Source organism: Equus przewalskii, chromosome 4 (assembly GCF_037783145.1).
Source record: "Equus przewalskii isolate Varuska chromosome 4, EquPr2, whole genome shotgun sequence".
Classification (NCBI taxonomy): Eukaryota; Metazoa; Chordata; class Mammalia; order Perissodactyla; family Equidae; genus Equus; species Equus przewalskii.
In genome coordinates this window covers 91,732,037-91,753,781 of record NC_091834.1, presented here as the reverse complement: position 1 = coordinate 91,753,781, position 21,745 = coordinate 91,732,037, and the positions used below count along the sequence as shown (strand labels likewise).

Genomic DNA, 21,745 nt, shown 5'->3' with positions numbered 1-21,745 from the left:
TTAAATTAGTACGAGTCTTGTATATAATCACTAAGAAGCTGGGAAAAAACTAATTTTTCCCATTCTCTCGTTCTACTTCATTATTCCATGGGAGGAATTTTTGATTCCCACGATGTGATAAAAAAATTAAAGAGTGCAGCAAGCTCTCCTACATCACGTAATTATTTACCTGCCCTTTGTTGAGCAACTGCTTGCATGCATGATGTCACACCTGTGCACACTGCACTCTACTCGGTTAGGTATGCTGTGGAAATAAAACACCTAAGGCTTACCTTTAGATTTAGTCTTTTATTGCTGTTCAGGCTTATTGTGGAGACCTCTGAAATGGGGACCCCAAGGCTTGGCTCACCTACTGCCTCCACCCCCATGTTGCAGTGGGAAAATAACTCACTGCAATCACAACAAAATGTCCCCCACTGGCAAACTATGTACATGAGAGGGTTTATATTCCTGCTTCAATATTTAACAGGCACGAACATCTTAAGGTCAAGCAACCTTTTCTGTAAAGGGCCAGACACTAAATATTTTAGACTTTGTGAGCTACATATGGTCTCTGTTGCATTTATCCCTCCATAGGCTTTAAAAATATAAAAAACATTCTTAGCTTTCAGGGTGTATAAAAGTAAGCTGTAGGTTGAATTTGATTAACAGGCCATAGTTTCGCTGAAATAAATTTCTAGGTCTAAGATGGAGCCGCTCCTGCCCAGGGTGCCACATCAGCAAACTGAAATAACGTTCGTGTCCCTGCAAGTGCTCCGCCTGACCAGAAATGCAGTATATCCTGTCAGCCAGTCCCCAAATGCCAAGCCAATTCTGGGCTCTATGCTTACTTCCTTGTCCCTTATTCTTTATCCTATAAAAGCTTCCTGCCTTCTGCCCCATTTTGCAGTTTTCTAGACCCTAGGGAATAGAGACTGCCCACTGCATGAAGTGTCAAAGTTTGTTCCCAGAAAGGCTCCAGGACAGTTACAGTGGGAGTCCGCAATGGATGGCAGCAGTTAGGGGACTCGTGAAACCCCAAGGCTAAGTCTACAGCATACAGTGCAGGGAGACTTGGGGAAATAAACTTAAGAAATTTAAACTGTTTTAACCAATGGCACAAGAAAACCTAAGTAGGCACAAGTCAGACTGTTAACAGCCATTAGGGTGCCTGCCACTTTTAGAAAGAAAGCTTTTAGTGAAAGGAATAATACATCTATTGCTCACGGGAATCACAGAAGCCAAAGCTTCAAAATTGGTGGGCACAGGTCAAGCACTTAAGAGATGTTAGAGCACGCACCAACTAAGCCTAAAGCTAGAATAAGCTGGTCACAGAACAGGTTAGATCAATATGAGGTCACCTGCCAACCTCAAGAAAAATGAGGTACGTTGTAAAACACCACAAAATCCCCAACCCAGAGGTGCATCCCTCTTAGGTATTAATTTGGTTCTGAGAGTCCCAAGGCTTAGCTAACGAAATGGCATCCTGAAGTTTTAAATAACTGAGTGTACCACCTTCTGCCATACCTGCTTATTTTTTGTCTACGCATTGTGGTCCTGCAAGCTGTAGATACTGTTATACACTGCCTAACAACGTTTCAGTCAATGACAGACTGCATATTATGGTGGTCCCATAAGATCAGTATCATGTAGTTTAGGTGTGTAGTTGGCTATACCATCTAGGTTTAAGTACACTCTATGAGCACAATGACGAAAACACCTAACGACGCATTTCTCAGAATGTATCCTTATCGCTAAGCAATGCGTGACTGTATCTACAAAAACGGCAAAATCTTACTAGACAACATAGAATTACAATGGTCATTATGGGGAACGTTCCAATTAGACAAGATCATTCAAGAAGTGTACTTGATTGTTCCCAAATCAACAATTGGAATATGATACCTATTTTAATTTGTATGCAAAAGCCTTCAAAAGGCCTCAGAATTCCAAAATAGCATCATTGAAAGATTCAGTGCGAAAGGCTAATAATGAAAAATTATAGACAAGAGGTACCTAAAACAAGACTGATGTGATTCCTACAATTCCCCTCTATCTTCCTTTACCTGAATACTCAGTCTACTAACCCTCTATCTGAATTGCCTTTGCACTCTGAAGAGACCATAAAAGACTGGAAACAAAAGACCATCAAGTTAGTAACTTACAAGCGCTCCAAGGACAAAAATCTAAGAAACTACTGGGCCTTCCTGGAGGCACTCTCCTAGAGGGTCTATCATCAAAACACTAGCCTAGAAATCTGTGTCTCATTTGCAATCAACTGGGACATCCGCAAAAAGATTGTCTTCAAAGGTTTTGTGAAATCCTTCCACAGCGATTCGAATGCCCCCGTTATCTACCCTCAAAGGGTACCCCATAAGGGTCCCTCCCAGGGTTGATGGGACTCTGAAGGAGTCACCAGTAAACTGCTACCAGTTATTCCCTTCAACAACCAAGGGGAAACTAAAAATTAAAATTAATGGAAAATCTTGCCAAATTCTGGTAGCTCCTGGAGCTACATGCTCTACTTTAAACTCCATTTGCTGGAGGCTGTAGATAGGATCCTGGGAAAATAAGCAGAGGCCAGTGGAGAGTGAGAATTCATACAAAAGTCAGCTCTTCTGGATCTCTGTAGTGCTGGTGAATAGATTTTTCACATTCTTTCCTTTTCAAATTTCAGACTCTTGTGAATTTGGTTTTAGGGAACCAATTGGTATTGATTTTTTCTCTCCCCCTGGGACAGCTATTGCCTTTCTGTTGTCTCATTTTGTGTCCTGAGAAGTTGGGTTGGCTTTTCTGCCTGCTGAGACATGCAGATTGTTAGTTCTTTTGTATGAAGGTGGCTCAATCATCAGATTGGGGACCCCAAAATATGGATGGACAGAAATGTGGGTGGCACTCTGTTTCTGGCTCAGGGCCTAACAAATGTTGCCAACTCAGAGGAAATAGTCTAAGTCCTTCTTTCTTTTGGCTATCTTTGGGAGTGGCTCTGGATCTTGGGAGGGTAGTACCTTTTGGGGTTGTTCAATACTGCCAGGAATATTTACCATTTATCCTGGTGAAACTTGACATTTGATTTTTTTTAAAGGAACTGTATGGTGAGAAGGTGGCCAAATTGTAAGCTGATATTCAGAGCCTGATAGGAACTTTTTGGGCCTTCTCCCCTAAGCTAAAGTGAAACTATGTTCCTGGGCGGGGGTGGGGTGGGGGGTCCATTCCAAAGACAAACAGTTCTAAATCTAGAACATAGGAATCTTTTCATTTCTATCTTAGTTGAAGATGCTATCCCTGATATACAGAAACAAATTGAAGATAATGTTGTTGGATAGGTGGGACAGCCTCTTGACATCATTTAGGTTGCAACTCAATTCTTTGAGGAATTACAAACAACTGTCCTTGTCTTACAAATTGAGTCTTTATAAGAACAGAAAAAGCCCATCCATCTGTTTTACGATCCCCAAACCTCCCCTATTCATCTCAAAAGGCTTTGTAGGTATTGTAAAATGTTTAGATTCAGGAAACAAAAATACTTCTCAGAGGAACTTGCATTCTTTCTCTGTGCCTTGGAGATGTAAATGTCCTAATCTTTTCTAGGAACTGAGGGCCATTTCTTTGGAATGCAAAGCTCAGGGAGATAATTCTTATTAAAGAAAAAAGGGAGGGGGCTATTTGGAAATAAGATGAACAAAAGAATCTTAAGTCTTCACCACATATATTAGTAAAAAGCTTAAGCCATCTGAGCAGGTAACTTAACTTATTCTATCTGCCAGAAACACAATTTGGATCCCAACTGTTCTTTCATGAACCAGTGAGGTTTACATCATCATACCCATTTCATGGCTAAAATTTTATAACAAAAGCTATATCTCTGTTTGTGTCTGTATGTTTAGTATCGCTCTATATGTATGTTATAGATGTTATTTCTTTCTATTTCCGTATGATATTGCCAAAATTAATTTGTAAGGAGCTCTATTTAATTGGCTTAAAGAAAAAAATATTTATATAAATCAAGTATACTCTCAGAAATATAGAAACCCAAATTTTTTCAAGTTCAAGTGATCTAGGATAATCTTCAGTAAAAAAAAGTTAGTTTAAGTTTGTTGGTTGAAATTTGTTGATATGTCGATTGCTGGTTAGTTAAGTTTGTTGGCATGTCTTCAGAGTTATCAGCATTAAATATAATGTGGCCGTACAACTTTCATTCTACCTAGGTTTACTAAAAGTCAAAATAAGCTCAAGTTACCTCTGTTATAGACTTTCTCAGCGAGAAAGATAACTAAAGTTGATGGTTAGCTGTTTAGTGTCTCATGAAATTTTCATGAGTAATCTAAATATATAATTAAGGAGAAGCAAATTAAATAGATGTAAGATAAAAACTTATAAATGAACTTTTCAATAATAATTATGCTTTATGGTATGTCTACTTAAAAGCAGTTGCCAAACTCTTTTTGGTAACTTTGAAACCTTAAAGTTATATTGAGATAAGCTAAATGATGCATATTTATTGAATATCTAGATCCTTTCCAAGTAAGATAAAATAATAAAACATTAACTATTGAACATAGGTGAATCCATGTTTGGCTTTTACAGAAAAACTAAAAATATTTGGGTCTATTAGTAAACATGTTTTGTGCCACACTGAAAAATTTACTATAATACACAGCTAGAAATTATGAAATTTATAAATTTGCCAATCCAGAATGCTGGTGTAACAAATATCCATGCAATTGCTTACCTTGTAGGAATTAAGGATTCTAAAGGGTTAGGAATTCTAATATATATGTAATAAGGGAAACACCTCCATACAATGAAAGCAGGATGTATTTTTGGTAAGAAAAGGTATGAGGTATGAAGATGTGTTTTCATGAAGGGAAAAAGAGTAATTTTGTCCTAAAGTAAAATGACTGATTGTTCCAGAATGAGAGAGAGAGGGGGAAAAAAAACATAGGGCAAAAATCTGAAGGGATATATAAAAGTTGTCTAATGTTTTTAAAAACTCCTTAAAAAAGGCATTTTATGTGTGGTTAAGCTGGCTAAGATTGGATTAAATTTTTTAAAAAGTTTTAATATCAAAAGTACACTGTTGCAAAATTAGAATTTGGTTTCCTCTCTGTTAAAAGGACAAAGTTTTTTTTGGAGTATTGGTCTGCTCTTAATAAGAAATTGTAAATAAACGTTTTTCTTTACCTTTTACATAATCTGCCTAGAAAGCAAAGATTCTGCTTTACCAAAATATAGACAACATAAAGCACACTAAATTATCAAGTCTTTGATCACCTAAGAAAACTCAGTCTTTTCAATATTAAAAGAACTAAGGTGTATTTTTTTTTTTTTAACTATGTAACTTTCTGTATTTGCCTTCGAAGTCATGTTAAATAGATATTTTGGACAAACTTCCCTAAAATCAAATTCTAAATAAAGTCTTTTTGACGTCAAACTAACTTTGGGTCTCTGAAACATCTCAACAAGATTTGTTCTCTCTCTTTATAAAAAGAGAAATTAAATCAATTCAGCTTATTTTATACGTTCAATTATATAGGAAGCATTGTCAAATAATGTTTCAGAAATTGTATGTATCTATATTTATTTTTGCTGAGGAAGATTCACCCTCAGCTAATATCTCTTGCCAATCTTCCTCTTTTTCTATGTGGGCTGCTGCCACAGATGGCCACTGACAGATGAGTGGTGTAGGTCCACACCTGGGAATCAAACCCAGGCTGCTGAAGCAGAGTGCGCTGAACTTAACCACTAGACCACCAGGGATGGCCCCAGAAATTGTATTTCCTAAAAATCTGACATGTCCTGATATATTGTTATGTCATAATTGCAGTTATTATCTTAAAATGTGATATCACAGAAATAACCACATCTCCTGTCAATTCCATTATAACAAACACCCATCAGATCTTTAACCATGGGCATTTTTAGGTCTTTTGTCATTGACAGACAGCTATTATTTTACGCTGACTCTTTTGCAAAAGTGAGATTCATGCAAAGGACCCTACTAAGTACTCTTGACCACTGACACCACCACCAAATTTCAAGGTTTGACAACCTTGGGTGCATATTTCACAACTGAAGAAGGTTCCGCCTGACATCTGGTCCTACATAAACACTGGAGACCTCAAAATTAAATTAACTAGGAAGAGAAGTAGCTGATAGCCAGGTACACTGCTTCATCCCAAGATGCCAGATCAAGAACAATTCCTCCATTCCTCCTTCTCTCTCTGACCATCCTTTTCCTAATTCTTATACCATGAAAGTCTTTCTTTTTTGCACTTTTTGCTTAGCCCTGGCCTAGAAAGAGAATTTTATTGTTTACATATCTCAGACAATTACGAGGGTAGATTTGCTGTGATGGTGGTGATCCTGTAGATTTTTCTGCCCATCACAAACTTCTCCTTGATTTCTAATGCCTCAGTTTCTCTCAAACAAGCTTGCTGGACAAACACTTCTCAGGAAGTGGAGACACAATTACACAAAATACATAAACAGGCCAACTGGCTTAAAGAAACAGCCTCCTCTTTGGGATCATTTCTTGAGCTATTTTATTCTAGTTGGTTTGGGAACCCTGGCTCAGGAGCACTCTCCAAACCATGGGCATTATTTTGATGCTAATTATTATTGTCTCCCTAACACACTGTGTTCTCTCAAAAGTTTTAATGTATGTGGGTAGCCACTGACCAGCTGACAAATAGTCTCTCCGACTGGAATGACAAAAGGGAACAGAAGAACAGAACTAGCTCAAAAATATGAGCTTGACATCTTCTCTTTTGAATACTACTCTGAGACCTGAAGAGCCAATGGTAACTGAGAGTCACACTAAGACCAATATTTTTAATCAAACCTCTTGAATGGTCAAGAGGATGATCAAAAGGGGGGGTCTGTTGGAATAAATTACTAGGCCCAAGATGGAGCCACTCCTGCCCAGGGTGCTACATTAGCAAACTGAAATTTAAATAACTGTTGTGTCCCTGTAAATGCTATGCTTGACCAGAAACACAGTATGTCCAGTCAGCCAATCCCCAAGCCAACTGTGGGTTCTATACTTAATTCCTTATTCTATAAAAGCTTCTTGCCTTCTGTCCCGTTTTGCAGTTTCTCTGGACCCTTGGGAATGGAAACTGCCCACTTTATGAAGTGTGAAATAAATCTTGTTTGGATCACCTAAATTGTCTTCTTTAGTCATTTTTTAAAGTCTGCAGACCCATCTTAGTCTAGTTATTAGAAAATTTTAGGCCAAAACATATATACTGTTTTGTGTGTGAGGAAGATTGCCCTGAACTAACATCCATTGCCAATCTTCCTCTTTTTGCTTGAGAAAGATTGTCTTTGAGCTAACATCTCTGCTGATCTTCCTCTATTTCGTATATGGGACACTGCCACAGCATGGCTTCATGGGTGGTGTATAGGTCTGTGGCCCGGATCTGAACCTGTGAACCCCAGGCCACTGACGCAGAGTGCGCAAACTTAATCACTACGCCACTGGGCCACCCCCATAAGCCAAAATATTTTTGATGCAAAAGTTTCTTGGTTACACACGTAGGGTTAACCAAACAACCTACCACAAATCATAACTAAAAATCCTGAAGCTGATGTCAGAAGCAATTTATAATTAAAACCAAAAGACAGTAGTGATTGAAACCCATGGTCAACCACTAACAAAGCTAATGCTCAAGCATATTCCCAAGAATTTCAGGAGCTTAATACCTGTGGAGGTATCCAGACTTAAAGAACTTTATAATCTTGTCCAGCACTTTCTAGTACTCAGGGTTCCTGGAAGACACTAGATTAGTCTACAACAAAATTTATTAACATAATTTTAACTGAATACTAAATTTGAGAAATCCTTTGTAAACTCATGTGTATTGCCTACCTTACTTACCAGTGTTAGTCATTAGTAGAAATGGAAGTCAACAAATTTCAATTCACTTACCTGTAAGAATTTTTTTTGGATTAGTTTCACAGCCCAACAAAAGACTGAAAGACAATACTAGTTGAGGTATTAAAATCGGCAATATAACTGGAATAACTATACAAGCATATTTTGATTCATGCAATAGGATAGAGGTTGAATTTGGATTTCTGTAAGTCTCTTTAAAGCATAGTCTGTAACAGCAAAAAGTAGTGTTAATATGAATGCTAAAACCCTTATTTTGCATTTTTTGTGTGTTGGGCTTTCTTACCATACACTATCATTAGTAAATCCCTAAACCAATCAGATTAGAGAACCAGCATCATTGTCAAAGTGCGGCACCTGGTGGCCGATGAGCTTGGCGTTCCTGTCTTATTGCCGTTCCTCCTTTGTCCTGTTAAGACACCCTAATTTTCTTTGGGGGAAATGCCACTTCTCGGTCAGTAGATTCCCATTCTAAAGGTGAGAAGTGCTTAACCCTGGTTGATCCATACAGTCTATCTCCTCCCCCAAAACAATGAGAACTGGGCTTCAGTCATTTGCAATGGGAAGATTATTGACTGAATTTTCTGGCTCATGTGTCTTGGGGTTAAGGGTGTTAGAGGACCTGAGTAAATAATTCAACACTCACAAGTATCCTGATCCATGGCAGAGTATGTTAAAATAGCGTTTCTTCCACATCACCTTTGAGAAAATGTGGGAAAGATAGAATTTTGCTAAATGTTTAACTTAGAACTTCTAAGGGAGGCTTTTTTAGGATTCAAATTAGGACTTAATTATTCTATTTAAAAATTCAAATTCAAGAATCAAATAGAAGGCTGTTCCCACCCCATCAAAGTAAGATCTATTAAATATCCAATAGTGAATTTTTAAAAGTGTTCTAATTTCTAAGAATCAAAACTTTCCAGACTTTACAGGTGAAGTTAACCTGGGAAACTTTCAAAGCTACTTCTAAAATTCCCCACTCTTTGTCTTCTCTCTCTTCTTCCAACAGGATTCAGACAAGTAGAATTTTTCACGGCATCTTCTTGGTTCTCCTACTTTCAGGGCAGTGAGAATCAACAACTGGAGATATTTATTCCCTTCCTCCTTCCCATTTGCCAAATGATTTTTTTGCTTATCTTTGAAGGCTGGTTAAATACATGTGTTAGAATTTTTAAAAACTTTTCCTATTTATGGACTAGTAGCTTGTCCCTATATGTACCAATTTTTACAGGAACACACAAAGGTAGTAATGGAGACTCAAACTAGTTATATTATTCTACTGAATAATACACAGTAATTTTTCTATTAAAAAATCCTTTTTGTGGTAAAATATTCACAGTAAAAATCCACTGAAGCTGATTTTTATTCAAATAAAGCACCAGTTGGCCCCCAAAAATTAAAAAAAAAAAAAACCCACAAAACAAAGACTACTGCCTCAGATGTCCTTTACAATAAGCAAAACCTTCATGGGGAAAGAAATCTGTGATCTGATTGGCTAGCATTATTCTCACTCAGGAACATGAGCTACCACCATGTGAATTATGACTTAGTAAACTCACACCAAGGTGAACGGGCAATATATGTAAAAAAGACTTCAACCACTAATTTAAACGAGGTTATAAAATACTCTAAAAAATATGTACATGGTTATTTAAAAGGAGGGCCTCTATTTCAATAAGAAATTAGATGGCTGAACTTACGGTCATGTCCATAATTTTGGTGGCCAATCACATCACTCAATTTCTCTCATTCAAAACACATACAGATAAACAAAAAATAAGTACATCTTCTATTTAAACCTAAAATCTTCTTGCTCACATGCAGCAACTTAGTTTTGGAATTCACATTAATTTGTGGAAGAGGCCTCAGCAAAAGGTGAAGTTCCTCCTTTCATCATCTATCTAGTCTTTCCATGGAGCCCAAATTTAAAAGTTTAAGCACTGTAACAGCATAGGAATTTGAAATGCAAGTTCGTAACTGGAGCAGTTGCTGTATACTCACCCTTTTGACTGTGGAGTGAACCTTTGTAAAAGGATTCCTAAGATATATTATATCTATACTACCGTGTGGTAGTAAAATGTGGAGCCTATTCTTTGACTTGGAAAAGAAAGCAAAACTACCAAGGGAAGAGGATATTTTCCTTTTAGTACCTTCCAATTTCCTAACCCTCTATTCAGAAAAGATAAGCAGGGCCTGTTAATTCAAAGGATAAAAATGACTGCATTGCCAGATGCTAATGGACAAATATATTTTGAATTTAATACGGTATATCATTTCAGTCCATTTATACTCCTGCCATAGCCATGTAAGTCATTGTGTACTTGGGTTTCCTTATTAGTGGGAAAGAGTAGATGCTTGGCACCTGGGAAAACTTTCAAAGAGTTGTAATTGAGTAAATCCTAGCTCTCACATGGTCTCCTCATTCATAAGCCCTGGCCAAAGGTGTGATCATGTGTTAACGTGAAGTATTGGGGTTTCTTGGAGCTATGACATTGGGGTCTTGGTTCCAAATCCAGAGGGAAATCTCCTCTGGCTTTTTATCAGAGGTAAACACTGGAGTATTTTAAATTTAGGTCAAGGTTGAATGAATCCCAATGAACTTTTGGGTGCATGCTCTCTAAATAAGCATGGGTTATAGTTCGACTCATCTTATAGTTTACCACTATTAGAATTTAAAGATTACTTAGCTGAGATCCACCTGGGCACATAGGTGCTTGTCAATAAGGTTACAGGACTTTAATCTTAAAGATCATTACGGAATGGCTATTTGGAGACAGAAAACACTTTTAATTTAGATTATGTATGATTACAGAAAAGATGGTTCTCAACTGCCTTTCATTCAACAAAAAAATTGTAAAGGTGAAACAGAAATACTGTTTTAAAAAATTAATATGGCACCGAACATAGCAGTGAAAGTTTTGGGTACATTAGTAGACATTCTGGCTCAGATGCATTTAGGGAAATAATATTTTTTCTCTCCTAGGTGCTACTTCCCTTTGTGATCCTCCTCAAAATTTATCTTTGTTGCCCTGTTTCAAGTCAGGAGACAAGTATGGAAGAAGAAACTGTCAGAAGAACAGCATTCTAAGATACCGACAATAAATAAACAGCAAAAGCTCCATAGCTGCTGTGCTAAAAATGCTGGAGCAAAAGCAGACAAATGATAGACGCACTGTTATGAAAATTTGTTCAGTCTTTGGAGAATAAATGTCAAGGCATATTCAAAACAATACAACAACAACAATTACCCTGAAACACATATCTGGAAAAGTGATTAAGACTTTTTAACCATTAATACATAATTGACATATTATCAACAAGACCTAAGTCTACACAGAAAGTGAAAAGCTATTGCTAATAAGTTCTTTTCTCATATTTTATCTTTAGCAATATCTGAAAACCCAATGAATTACCACAGAATATTTTCAAATTGTTGACTTTAAGAAGTAATGCCATGTAGATAAGAAAGCAAGTCCTCTAAGTTTAATTCAAAGGAGATACCATCCAAAGAATAACATTCTTTCAAGTCAGCTATATTTTTATTCTACCAGCCTAAGAAGAAATATTTGATCAGCCAATTAATGTTTTATAAATAAAAATTTACTTTGGCACACTAAAAAAATTCATCTGTAAATATTGTGTCAAATGTTAGATTAGCAAATGGCACAGCAATTTTCTTCTTCTATCTTAATCTACTTTCCTTCTTTGACACTGAACAACAAGAAAAGGAATAAATGAATGTCAGTTAAACTATCTAGGTCTGGCCCATTAAGAATTGCTTGCACTCAGAAGATAGGTCTTTTCTATTTCTGTCAGGAGAATAGTAATAAAATTCAGAGTTAAGTCAGATCAAAGATTCAATTTGAGGTTCCAACTCTTAAAAATAGGAAATAGATGCTTCATAAAAAGTTAAATTTTCACTATAATTCCCTCCAACTGTCTGCTCCCAAATTCTACAACACATTTTCATTCCAAATTATAAAGACAGATGAAAATTAGTCCCTTTCAGGGGAACTTATAATTAATGCCCAATAGGGTAAATGTTGAAGAATCCTCACATCAAATATGGTGTACAGTACTGTATTTCATATTTTGGATAGTTCCTCTAAAGGCCATACTGCAAACAATGATCACCTACATAGTTAAAAACCAAACAACAAACTACACATAAACACACAGCAAAACCAAACATGTATACTTACTTCCTCAGTGGAAGAAGTTACATTTAGAAATGTATGAAAAATGGCCTTGAAAGTCTCTATAACAAACACCTCTACAGACAAGAAGAAAACAAAAATCAAACATTTGTTTTCCTGCTTTTTCTTTAATACAGTTCCCATCTTACATGATATACTATGAGGTGCCTTCTTAATAGCATCTAATCTACTTTCTCGTTGCACCAGTTGGCACCCTAGGATAGAACTCGTATTACCACGCATGTTCACGGAGTACTGCTCTTAAGTACAGTATACCTAACTCATGGTTGGGCCAAAATTAGTGGGTAGTGGTATTTTCTAAAAATGGATTAATGCACACATCCAAATCACATTAAACTTTCAACTTAGGGTTCACACACAGTCTATTTCCTTTCTATAGTAGTTATCACTCCAGACTGCAGCTTTGAAATCCAAGAAGTGGGAAGAATGTCTTTTTATATCTTCTTGTTGATGCTTCTTTCTTCCTTTCTCCTCCCTTCCTCCCTCCCCCCCCTTCCTTCTTTCCTTTCTCTTTTTCAATAAGATGGTTAAAAGAAACGGGTTATTAACAAAATCAAAGTCTAGTAAACATCAAAAACTTATTGATCAGAGTGGTCACAAACTCTTCTTGTGATGATGTTATATTACTGACAAAACGTTTTTTGAAAACAAACAAAAATCTAAAAACCAGCATACGCCAATGGGTGCTGTTTATTTAAGCAACTGGCGTTCCTCTATGCTTTTGAGGCGTTTCTTCCGGGGCTGTACAAAGTCATCATCTGAGTCATCACTAAATTTATTATCTTCTGATTCATTCCTGAATTCTAGTTTAGGAAACCTTTTTTCTGGATAAAGATTCTTTAGAAGTTCTTCAAAATAGCTTTCAAGTTTTATACCAGCATTGGCTACTTCTGAATCAGGCTGTTGGATAAAAATAAAAATATGAATTAAAAAAACCCCCAACATTTTAGACAGTCAATAGAAGTAGTAAATTTGTCTCATTTTTGTTCTCTTTTAACTCAAGATTATGAACATCACTGGACTGTCTTGGGGAAATGTTTATGCGTAGTCATTGATACAAAGTAAACAATAGTCTGGAGCTAGACAAAGTCTAGAAAAGGTCAGATAAAAAATACATAAAAGGCCTTGAGACTCATCTGGATTATTCTATACGGGTGTGGTAGTGGCAGGACTGGATTACCAGAGAGATCAAAGAGATGCCATAATGATAGAATCACGTAACAGGTATTTTTAGAACAAATTAAATGGAACTCTAGAATGAGTAACCAATACAGAGAACAAACCATCAACAAAAGCTGTAAGTCTAACAGATGTTTAGATAAATTGACAGATGAGAAAAATTTTAAATTAGAGCTATTTAGACCACATCCTTGAAAGTTTAAGATCAACATCAAAAAGACTAAAGTTTGGAAGTTCCATATTTAAAGAAATAAAGATGGGAATGACAAAGAATGCCTCTACTGGTTTTTTAGTTTGTTTTTTTTACTCTCTCACCTCATTGAATTCAGCACAGTTTTGAAAGATCAATCTAAAATCAGCTACAAAATCTTCAGGCTTTGTGTACATGGAATAATCTTCTTGCAGTCTTTTCTTGATGGTCGACAAGTCCATTGGATTTTTAATTATTTTGTAATAATCAGGCACCTTTCAAAATAAATACAATACAAAATAACTAAATTATACCTGGTCCTAAGTAAAATTTACAAGAAGTAGTATAAAAATCAGATTGTTGGGGCTGGCCCCGTGGCCGAGTGGTTAAGTTCGCGCTCTGCTGCAGGCCGCCCAGTGTTTCGTTTGTTCGAATCCTGGGTGTGGACATGGCACTGCTCCTCAAACCATGCTGAGGCAGCGTCCCACATGCCACAAGTAAAAGGACCCACAACGAAGAATATACAATTATGTACCGGGGGGCTTTGGGGAGAAAAAGGAATAAAATAAAAAATCTTTAAAAAAAAAAAAATCAGATTGTTCTCATTGCTTTTCTTTGTACTATTTTATCAGTGATAAGTAAACCTATTCAGCAACATTTACAAGTGCCTATAGCTTTTCATACATTGGTAAATGCATTGTGTCACATTTTTCAAAAATTTTCACCAATTATTTTTAATGAAAAAACTTACATTTTCCCTCTTAAACCTTCTCTATTCTCCTTCATTATTTTATTTATTTATTAATTAATTTATTTATTTATTTTGAGGAAGATTAGCCCTGAGCTAACTGCTGCTCTTGTTTTTGCTAGGAAGACTGGCCCTGAGCTAACATCTGTGCCCATCTTCCTCTACTTTATATGTGGGATGCCTACCACAGCGTAGCTTGCCAAGCAGTGCCATGTCCACACCCGGGATCCAAACTGGCGGACCCCAGGCCGCCGAAGTAGAACGTGTGCACTTAACTGCTGAACCACTGGGCCAGCACCTCCTTCATTATTAAACAAAAAGCATTTACCAGAAAAAGTATTACTTCTAGTAGGATTTGACATGTTTTCATTACATGTGTTATGGCAAGGGGGCTTTGAATCTGGGTTTGAACCCTAGGTTCTGCTACTCAAGAGTGTGCTCCTGGGTAAGTTACTTAACCTCACTGAACCTATTTTTTTCATATTTTAGATAGGGATAATCCTACCAACCTCACAGAATTTTGTAAAGACTAAATGAGATGATACATATTAAGAAAAAAGGGGCTATTTTGCTCCTGCTGTTATTATTAATACCAAATGCAGCTGAAAGTCAAGATCGTAAAAAGCGCCAAGTTCTAGGTTAAATTTTTAAGCGGATGAAGTTTTTACTGGCTTTACAAGCTTCTTTTCTTTGATTTTTTCCCCTGCCTCTTTCGAGTACAAAAGGCCCTTCCCTCTGAACATATTTATTTCCTTTTCCTAGCTCAACTTCTCAAAATCTGTTCTCAAGAAAGAAGTTCCTTGTTTATCAGCTGAATATATTTACTAAGCTAGTTTTCTTTTCTGACCTTGCATTAAATTTTTAAAATTTATCAAACTGTAGATGAAATCTATTAAATTTTTAAAGATATTTTGGACATCAGAGAATAGAAGAACATATTTTGAATAGTAGGCCACATATTTTGAATAGTAGGCCCTTTCCAGCACTCTAAAATTATGCATTAAAGTCACATCAAACTTTCAATATGAACCTTTTTAAAGTCAATAGTTAATACATATACACACCTTCATCTATTGTTAAAGTCTACTTATTACTTGAAGTCTGGGCCTATACATCAAAGAATGTACAGAGAATTTTGGGGGTCTTTACCACAAATGGGAAGTTTTTTCCCAACAGCTTAGGATGTATGCCTAAACTTCCTGAGGGAGAAACAATTGATAGAAATCATTACAGAAAATAGAAGATAAAATACATGAGATGAGAAGTAAGAATATATGAGAAATGAAAAGAAGTTTTGGGCCAACTTGTTAACATTAAAATATATTTAAGATCAAAGCATTCAGTATATATTAATAAGCTTTAAGATTTGGATTAGGGGCTGGCCAGTGGTGCAGTGGTTAAGTTCACACGTTCCACTTCTGCGGCCCGGGGTTCACTGGTTCGAATCCCGGGTGTGGAATGGCACTGTTAGTTAGCTCAGGGCTAATCTTCCTCAAAAAAAAAAAAAAAGCAAATTAAAAAAAAAAAGATTTGGATTAGATATAGGAAACTATTTAAAAATGGTACAGAAACTTAGATTCTTGATTTATGAGAATCAAGTTTCAGAAAAATCATCCGACTGTGCACAAAATGATATTAATACTTACAGTTAGAGGAACTGGGTCTTGAAAAGCCAGGCTCATTTCATGGCAGTAAAGAAATAAAAGTAGGCGTTCACACTTCTAAGCAAAATAAATAAATAAATTAATTAATTAAAATATAATAAAATAATGAAGTCACAGCTTATTTTTAATAACAATGCCATGGGTCTCAAAATACCAGAATAAAAATTAAAACCAGATAAATACAAGAAAAACACTGATACTTGGAGTTTTTATCTTCTTCTTAATCATTTACTGAACTGTACTGTTTGACAGTTTGGGGTATGTGTGATATATGAGAGCAGTCCTTGTAATTATGGGAACAAAAGCAGTATCACTAGAAACCTATCTGAAGCTCTTTTAAAATACTTTCCACTTATCTCTCCAACTTGTGTATTGAATTATTAATAGTCAATAAAGGAAGCACATATGTGTGTTGAGAGACTCAGAGCGGGAGCCCTTTCCATGGTGTGTCCAGTCCTGAGGCCCCTCTCTCAATGCAGGCGGTCCCGTCATGTACTCTGCTACATCCCCGCTTAGGGGTTTACCCAGGAAACACTGTGTAGTACTGGTAGTGTGCATTGGGGCCCCCTCTTGCATAACAACTTTCATACTGATTGTTCTACTTAATAGTTTAGCAAAGGAGTGTCTTTAGTATTACAGAAGTGTTGACTACGTAGCTTTAAACGTTAATTACAGTTAAATATTTTAGCTGGCTTTGAAGTTAAACCTAGTACCACTTGGTGAAAGAACAGAATTATTTCCAGGAGCAGTCAATAGAAAAACTCCTTTCTTTGGTGTCAATTATCAATAAATTTTGAAGCAGAAAACTTATCAGTGGTAGAAATAAAACAGAAATTTACTAAAGGTAAACTAAATTTAAAAGTCCAGACCACATAAGGGATATACATTCTACTCTTTTCAAATACAATATTTTAAGCTTCTAGAACATGTATATAGTACTGTGATTTTTTTTGATTAAAAAAAAGTGATAGTCTCCCTTTAAATATATTTAAGATTCCTGTACTTTTGTGGAAAAAAAAACACTAAAGAAAAAAGAAGTCACTATAAAATTTGAATATACACTTCTTTGATAAAAGGCACACCTGCATTACAATAATGAATCTAACCAAGAAAACTGTTTAACTGTCTAGGTTGGAAATGCTCAAAAACTTACCCTTTTATCTATTGGTGTTAATTTAACAAGACCTTCAGTTTTCTTTTTTTCTGAGTTGTGGCTGGGAGCATCACAATCATATTCAACTTCTGGTTTAGATAAGTCTCGGCAGAAAGTGCAAATCCACTCTCCACTATTGGGGGATAAAGTATTTCTGAGTTCCTAATGCATCATTTCTCTCTTTGTCATGCCCCTTTCCCACCTCCTCCATCTCATCTATGATACAGAATTATTTACTTGGCATGAACTTTAATCACTGAGGATTTACTGCCTATCTACTATGTACACAGCACCATGCTGCAATAGCATAACAGCAGAAATACAATGCAAGCGCCTAAGTGGTAAATATTAGCCTAGTTAAGGAGGCACAAAATACACATACGAAATAAACACAACACACACACACACACACACACACACGCGCGCGCGCGTTAATCTATGGCTGAGATGAGGTGCAACTGGCATTTTCCTCTAAATGATTCAAGAAAACAAATGCTCTTGGGTACTATTCTTGCAACTTCAGGTTTGAAATTAAATTTTAAAAAGCACAGTCTGTCGAGAACTAAGAGATCAACCCAATGGCAGATCACCATGATCATCTCATACGGTTTGTTTGAGAATTTACTTGAGATATTTATAAAGGATACAGCTCAATACCTGGCAAATAAGACACAATAAAATATGGCAGTTGTTGTGCATAAAGACCACTGTTCTTTATGTTTAACTCCTTGTAATAATTTAAAGGCTGTTATTTCTTTTCACTTCACAACTGACTAGGTTTTTGAGAAAAGTCCAGCGAATAGGAGGCAGGGTTTGGGAAACCCTATGCTGAAGGTTTGGAGTACGCATTTGTGCCAAGTGTATTTTTATTTAAGTTTTTACAAAGGTTTTATGTTACAATGATTGTCAAAAGTTTAGTGCTGTTATTATTTACAGTAAAAGAATGTGCAAAAGGAAAGCAAGTAACTGTCTTACCTTGGAAAATTTGCCAATGTGGGCACATGACAAGAAAGATGGAATACTTTGGGACACTTCTCACAGCACAGGAGTTCCCCTCCATTCTGACAAACTGCACACCAGTCCTCATTGGGGTCATCCTCTTTCCTTGTCTCTCCAACATGAAGGGGTGACTTCTGGGAGGCATCCAGCCACTCAGATTTTCCATTTGAGGAATTTTCCTGCTGAAGTCCAGGTTGATCTCCTGTGCTATCAGGGGCATCTGATCTTAGCACAGACTCCTCAGAAGCAGAGCTCTGACTGCTATTTAAGAGCAGGGAGGTGAGTATGCTTCTTGGATAGTTGGTCTGCAATGGAAAGAGTGTGTAACGGTCTATGTATGTATTAAAACTGGCATTCATTATTACCAGTACTGCAATTTTGGACTGTACACGGTTCTCTCATGGGCCCCTGGTTACTTCAAAGGAGTCTGTGAAGGTGCATGAGAACAGAGTATTTTTTTTTTTTTTTGAGAAAGATTAGCCCTGAGCTAACTACTGCCAATCCTCCTCTTTTTTGCTGATGAAGACTGGCCCTGACCTAACATCCATGCTCATCTTCCTCTACTTTATATGTGGGATGCCTACCACAGTATGGCTTTTGCCAAGCGGTACCATGCCCACACCCGGGATCCGAACGGGCAAAACCCGGGCTGCCGAGAATGTGCGCACTTAACCACTGTGCCACCGGGCCGGCCCCAAGAACAGACTATGTTTATTGCTAACTGTATTAGAGTCCCTAATGGTAAAGAAGACATGGACCTCCGCTAAAAAGTATCATCAAAATGAAAGAGCAGCACTAAGGGGGTGTGAATAATATAGGAAAAAATCTTTGAATTTGCTGATGGCTACAGAAATGGGAAAATAGGTGGGTAGTATAGAAGTCCACCGCAGAACTACAAATACATTTGACTCAAGCTGTTAATTCAAATTCTACCGAGACACAAAACATGCCTAGTGTAGATTTTTTATAATTCATAGAAAGGTATACTGCTTTAATTCTTAGAAGTAACTTCACCCCTGCAAGAGCCATTAGAAACTTTAAGATGAATCTAAATTTTATGTTGGAGCCTAGGATGGTGAAAATTTCAAATCAATAACAAAATCTATCTCCTTTAAACATTTTTTAAAAGTTTCAAAATAATAAATGTATATTTAGTTAAAAGCATGGGTATATAAACTCATTCCCTGGAGGCAATTATTTTCAAATTATCTAGCTTTTCCTTCTGCTATTTACTATTTTTCTAAGTAATATGCTTATACTGTAATTTCTCAAATTTTCATTTTTAAACATATTTTCAGATAAATAAATATATATATATATACACATATATATATATATATATATTCCCTACTATGGAAGATTAGACTTTTCCTTCCTGACTCTGCACTTCCTCCTTACACTTAGACACACACACCATTTATCCATCCTCTTAACATACAAGCATTCATTTTATCAGTTGGTAGGCACCAGCATGTAACTGTTTGTAGCCAGCGTCTATTCCAACTGGTCAGTGTCACGGCTGTACTAGTTAGGTATCCTGAAAAATCAATTTTTGGTTAAATGCAAGTTATGTCCTGATTATATCTAGTGTTTAGTTAAATTTGCATTCAGGTGTTTGTTTGCATCATTATGACTATAGAAATATTGTTCACTGCATAACCATAGACTGTACTATGACTACACTTTCTTTTCTCACTTTTTGTTGTTACTATGAGTCAATAATTACCTTATTTATTTAATTTGCTTATTTTTCTAGGTATCTATCTCTAAGCCATTCTCACAATCTCCAGCAGGGTTATAAAATGCTTCTCAAAGCTGTCAAAACATTTTTCTCCCCTTACATATATCCCTCTGGAGTCTTCTGTCCTCCTGCTACAGGGATACTTGGAGGAGCTACTGTACTGGGGACCTTTTTTTTTTGCCTCTCTTCTGTGTTAGATGCTGTTTCTGGAATCTTATGTCTCCCTCTTTCTTGGTTTACTCCATTTTTAATGAAGCATATTCTCAAATATCTTCCTAAGAATGAGTACGTGGGAATTAAATTTTTTGAGACCTTGAATGCATGTCTAAAAATGTTTATTTAATGTTTACATAGGCTTGATAATTTGCCTGGGTATAGAATTGTGTGTACAAAAAATTTTTTCTCACAATTTTGATTATTTCTCTATTGTCTTCCTGCTTCAAGTGTCTGGGTTGAGGACTTGGTGTCATTATGTTTGTCTGACATGTTTTGTCCTCTGGAAGCTTTTAGAATCTGAAATCTTGAGTCTTTTTTTCATTTAATGTTCTGGTATTTGGTGGCCTCTTCAATTCAGATGCTCATGCCTTTCAGTTACAAGTATCCTTGTATTATTTCTTTGGCAATTACCTTCTATGTGTTTTATTCTGTTCTCGCTTTCAAATGCTGAATGTTCTCATTGGAGCTTCTAACTTTGCAAACTCTTCTCCCTGTTTTGCATTCATCTTTTTGTTCTAATTTACGGAGATATTTACTCAAATTTTTCAACCTTTAAGTTACTATTTCCCTGCTTTTAAATATAACATTTTTTACCTCCTATGAGCTATTTAAAAGTTTCTCTCACTCTATCCCCCAAACAGAAATAGTATTGCAATCATTGATATAATTACATTTTGAGGCCTAGATTCTTCATCTGATTCTTGTTTCACTATAACAACAGGAAAATCATAATTCTCAGGTGGTCCACTGTTTTCTTGTTTTATTCGGATTGGCTCCAACATGACTACTGGGACTTTGTGTGTAGAATCAGCTCCTGCTGGTTTGCTGGAAGAGCCAGAGCTGTAAGTATAAGAAAGAAAGAAAGAAAAAAATCTTAGAATGTTACCTTCAATATCTCAAAACAAAGTATAACAATGGCGTTTGGGAATAATGCTTTATCTTCACAGCAATGATAATTACGTTACATCAGCAATAAATGATACGTAACTGAAATGCAACTGCTCTATGAAAAAAGGTTCATATATTTATTAAGAATATTCTACATATTAACCAATCGAAACAGTGACATTACACTTCTGCAAAGATATTTAAATAAAACCTGAATTAAAAGGAAACTGACCTCAATATTCTGCAGCTCTAAAACTAGCATCTTTTTTTAGGCTTCCCCATTTCCTTCTTTAATCAGTGACAAAGAGAACTCTTGGCTCACATTAACGATTTATTGTCACAAAGTGTGAAGACAATTAACTAGTGGACATAATTTATTGGGTTTTGCTGTTTAAAAAATGTAGTGGGACAAAAACGTTTTACAGATAGCCACTATGTTCTCATGGGACTAAAGGCAAACTTTCCCCCTTCAGAGAATGCTTCTTTCATATGATTAGGAAAGTAAGAATTGGGTTACTATCTAGGAGGAATTTGCAAGCATAATGAGTGGGCAAGCAAAGCAGTAAGTTAAAATAGAATTTCAACAACTGTAAATTTATTTACTTTAAAGTAGAATAATGTTTGGTCATTGGAAAAGTCACAGAACACTGAAGTTAGTATAAAATTATGTTTCTTTTCCCTAGGTTTGTATTTGTGTGTGTTCTTACACAGTGCGGTATGTTATACCTACTGCATTTTTATTTTTTCCTTGCTTTTATGATAAAGCCAAACATATTTTCTTATTTTCAATATATACACAGATATTTTTGTATTTTTAAAGATAAAATTGTATTTTATTTACTTAACCCACTAATTAAAGGCTAAAAATTAAAGT

At 36.1% G+C, this 21,745-nt stretch overlaps 2 protein-coding genes across 20 annotated transcripts in view; one reads left to right on the top strand and one right to left on the bottom strand.

Annotated features, from left to right (window-relative positions):
• SVOPL (SVOP like) overlaps nt 1-13,545 on the top strand; it is a 96,610-nt gene extending 83,065 nt beyond the window's left edge. For 11 of the 16 annotated variants that reach the window (XR_011539631.1, XM_070617852.1, XM_070617855.1 and 8 more), the window contains one exon: nt 10,860-13,545. Coding sequence is in view for 10 of the 16 variants with exons in the window: in XM_070617852.1 (XP_070473953.1) it covers nt 10,860-10,964 (105 nt within the window). In the remaining 6 variants the exon portion in view is untranslated. The remainder of the gene's footprint in view (nt 1-10,859) is intronic. The other 5 variants (XR_011539633.1, XM_070617862.1, XM_070617861.1 and 2 more) reach the window with 3 other exon arrangements.
• Nucleotides 12,181-21,745, bottom strand: part of TRIM24 (tripartite motif containing 24) — a 104,432-nt gene continuing 94,867 nt past the window's right edge. For all 4 annotated transcript variants that reach the window (XM_070617843.1, XM_070617846.1, XM_070617845.1 and 1 more), the window contains 6 exons: nt 20,655-20,823; nt 18,003-18,331; nt 17,028-17,160; nt 15,857-15,931; nt 13,588-13,737; nt 12,181-12,993 (listed from right to left, as the gene is read on the bottom strand). In XM_070617843.1, coding sequence (XP_070473944.1) covers nt 12,784-12,993; nt 13,588-13,737; nt 15,857-15,931; nt 17,028-17,160; nt 18,003-18,331; nt 20,655-20,823 — 1,066 coding nt within the window. In that variant the 3' untranslated portion in view covers nt 12,181-12,783. The remainder of the gene's footprint in view (nt 12,994-13,587; nt 13,738-15,856; nt 15,932-17,027; nt 17,161-18,002; nt 18,332-20,654; nt 20,824-21,745) is intronic.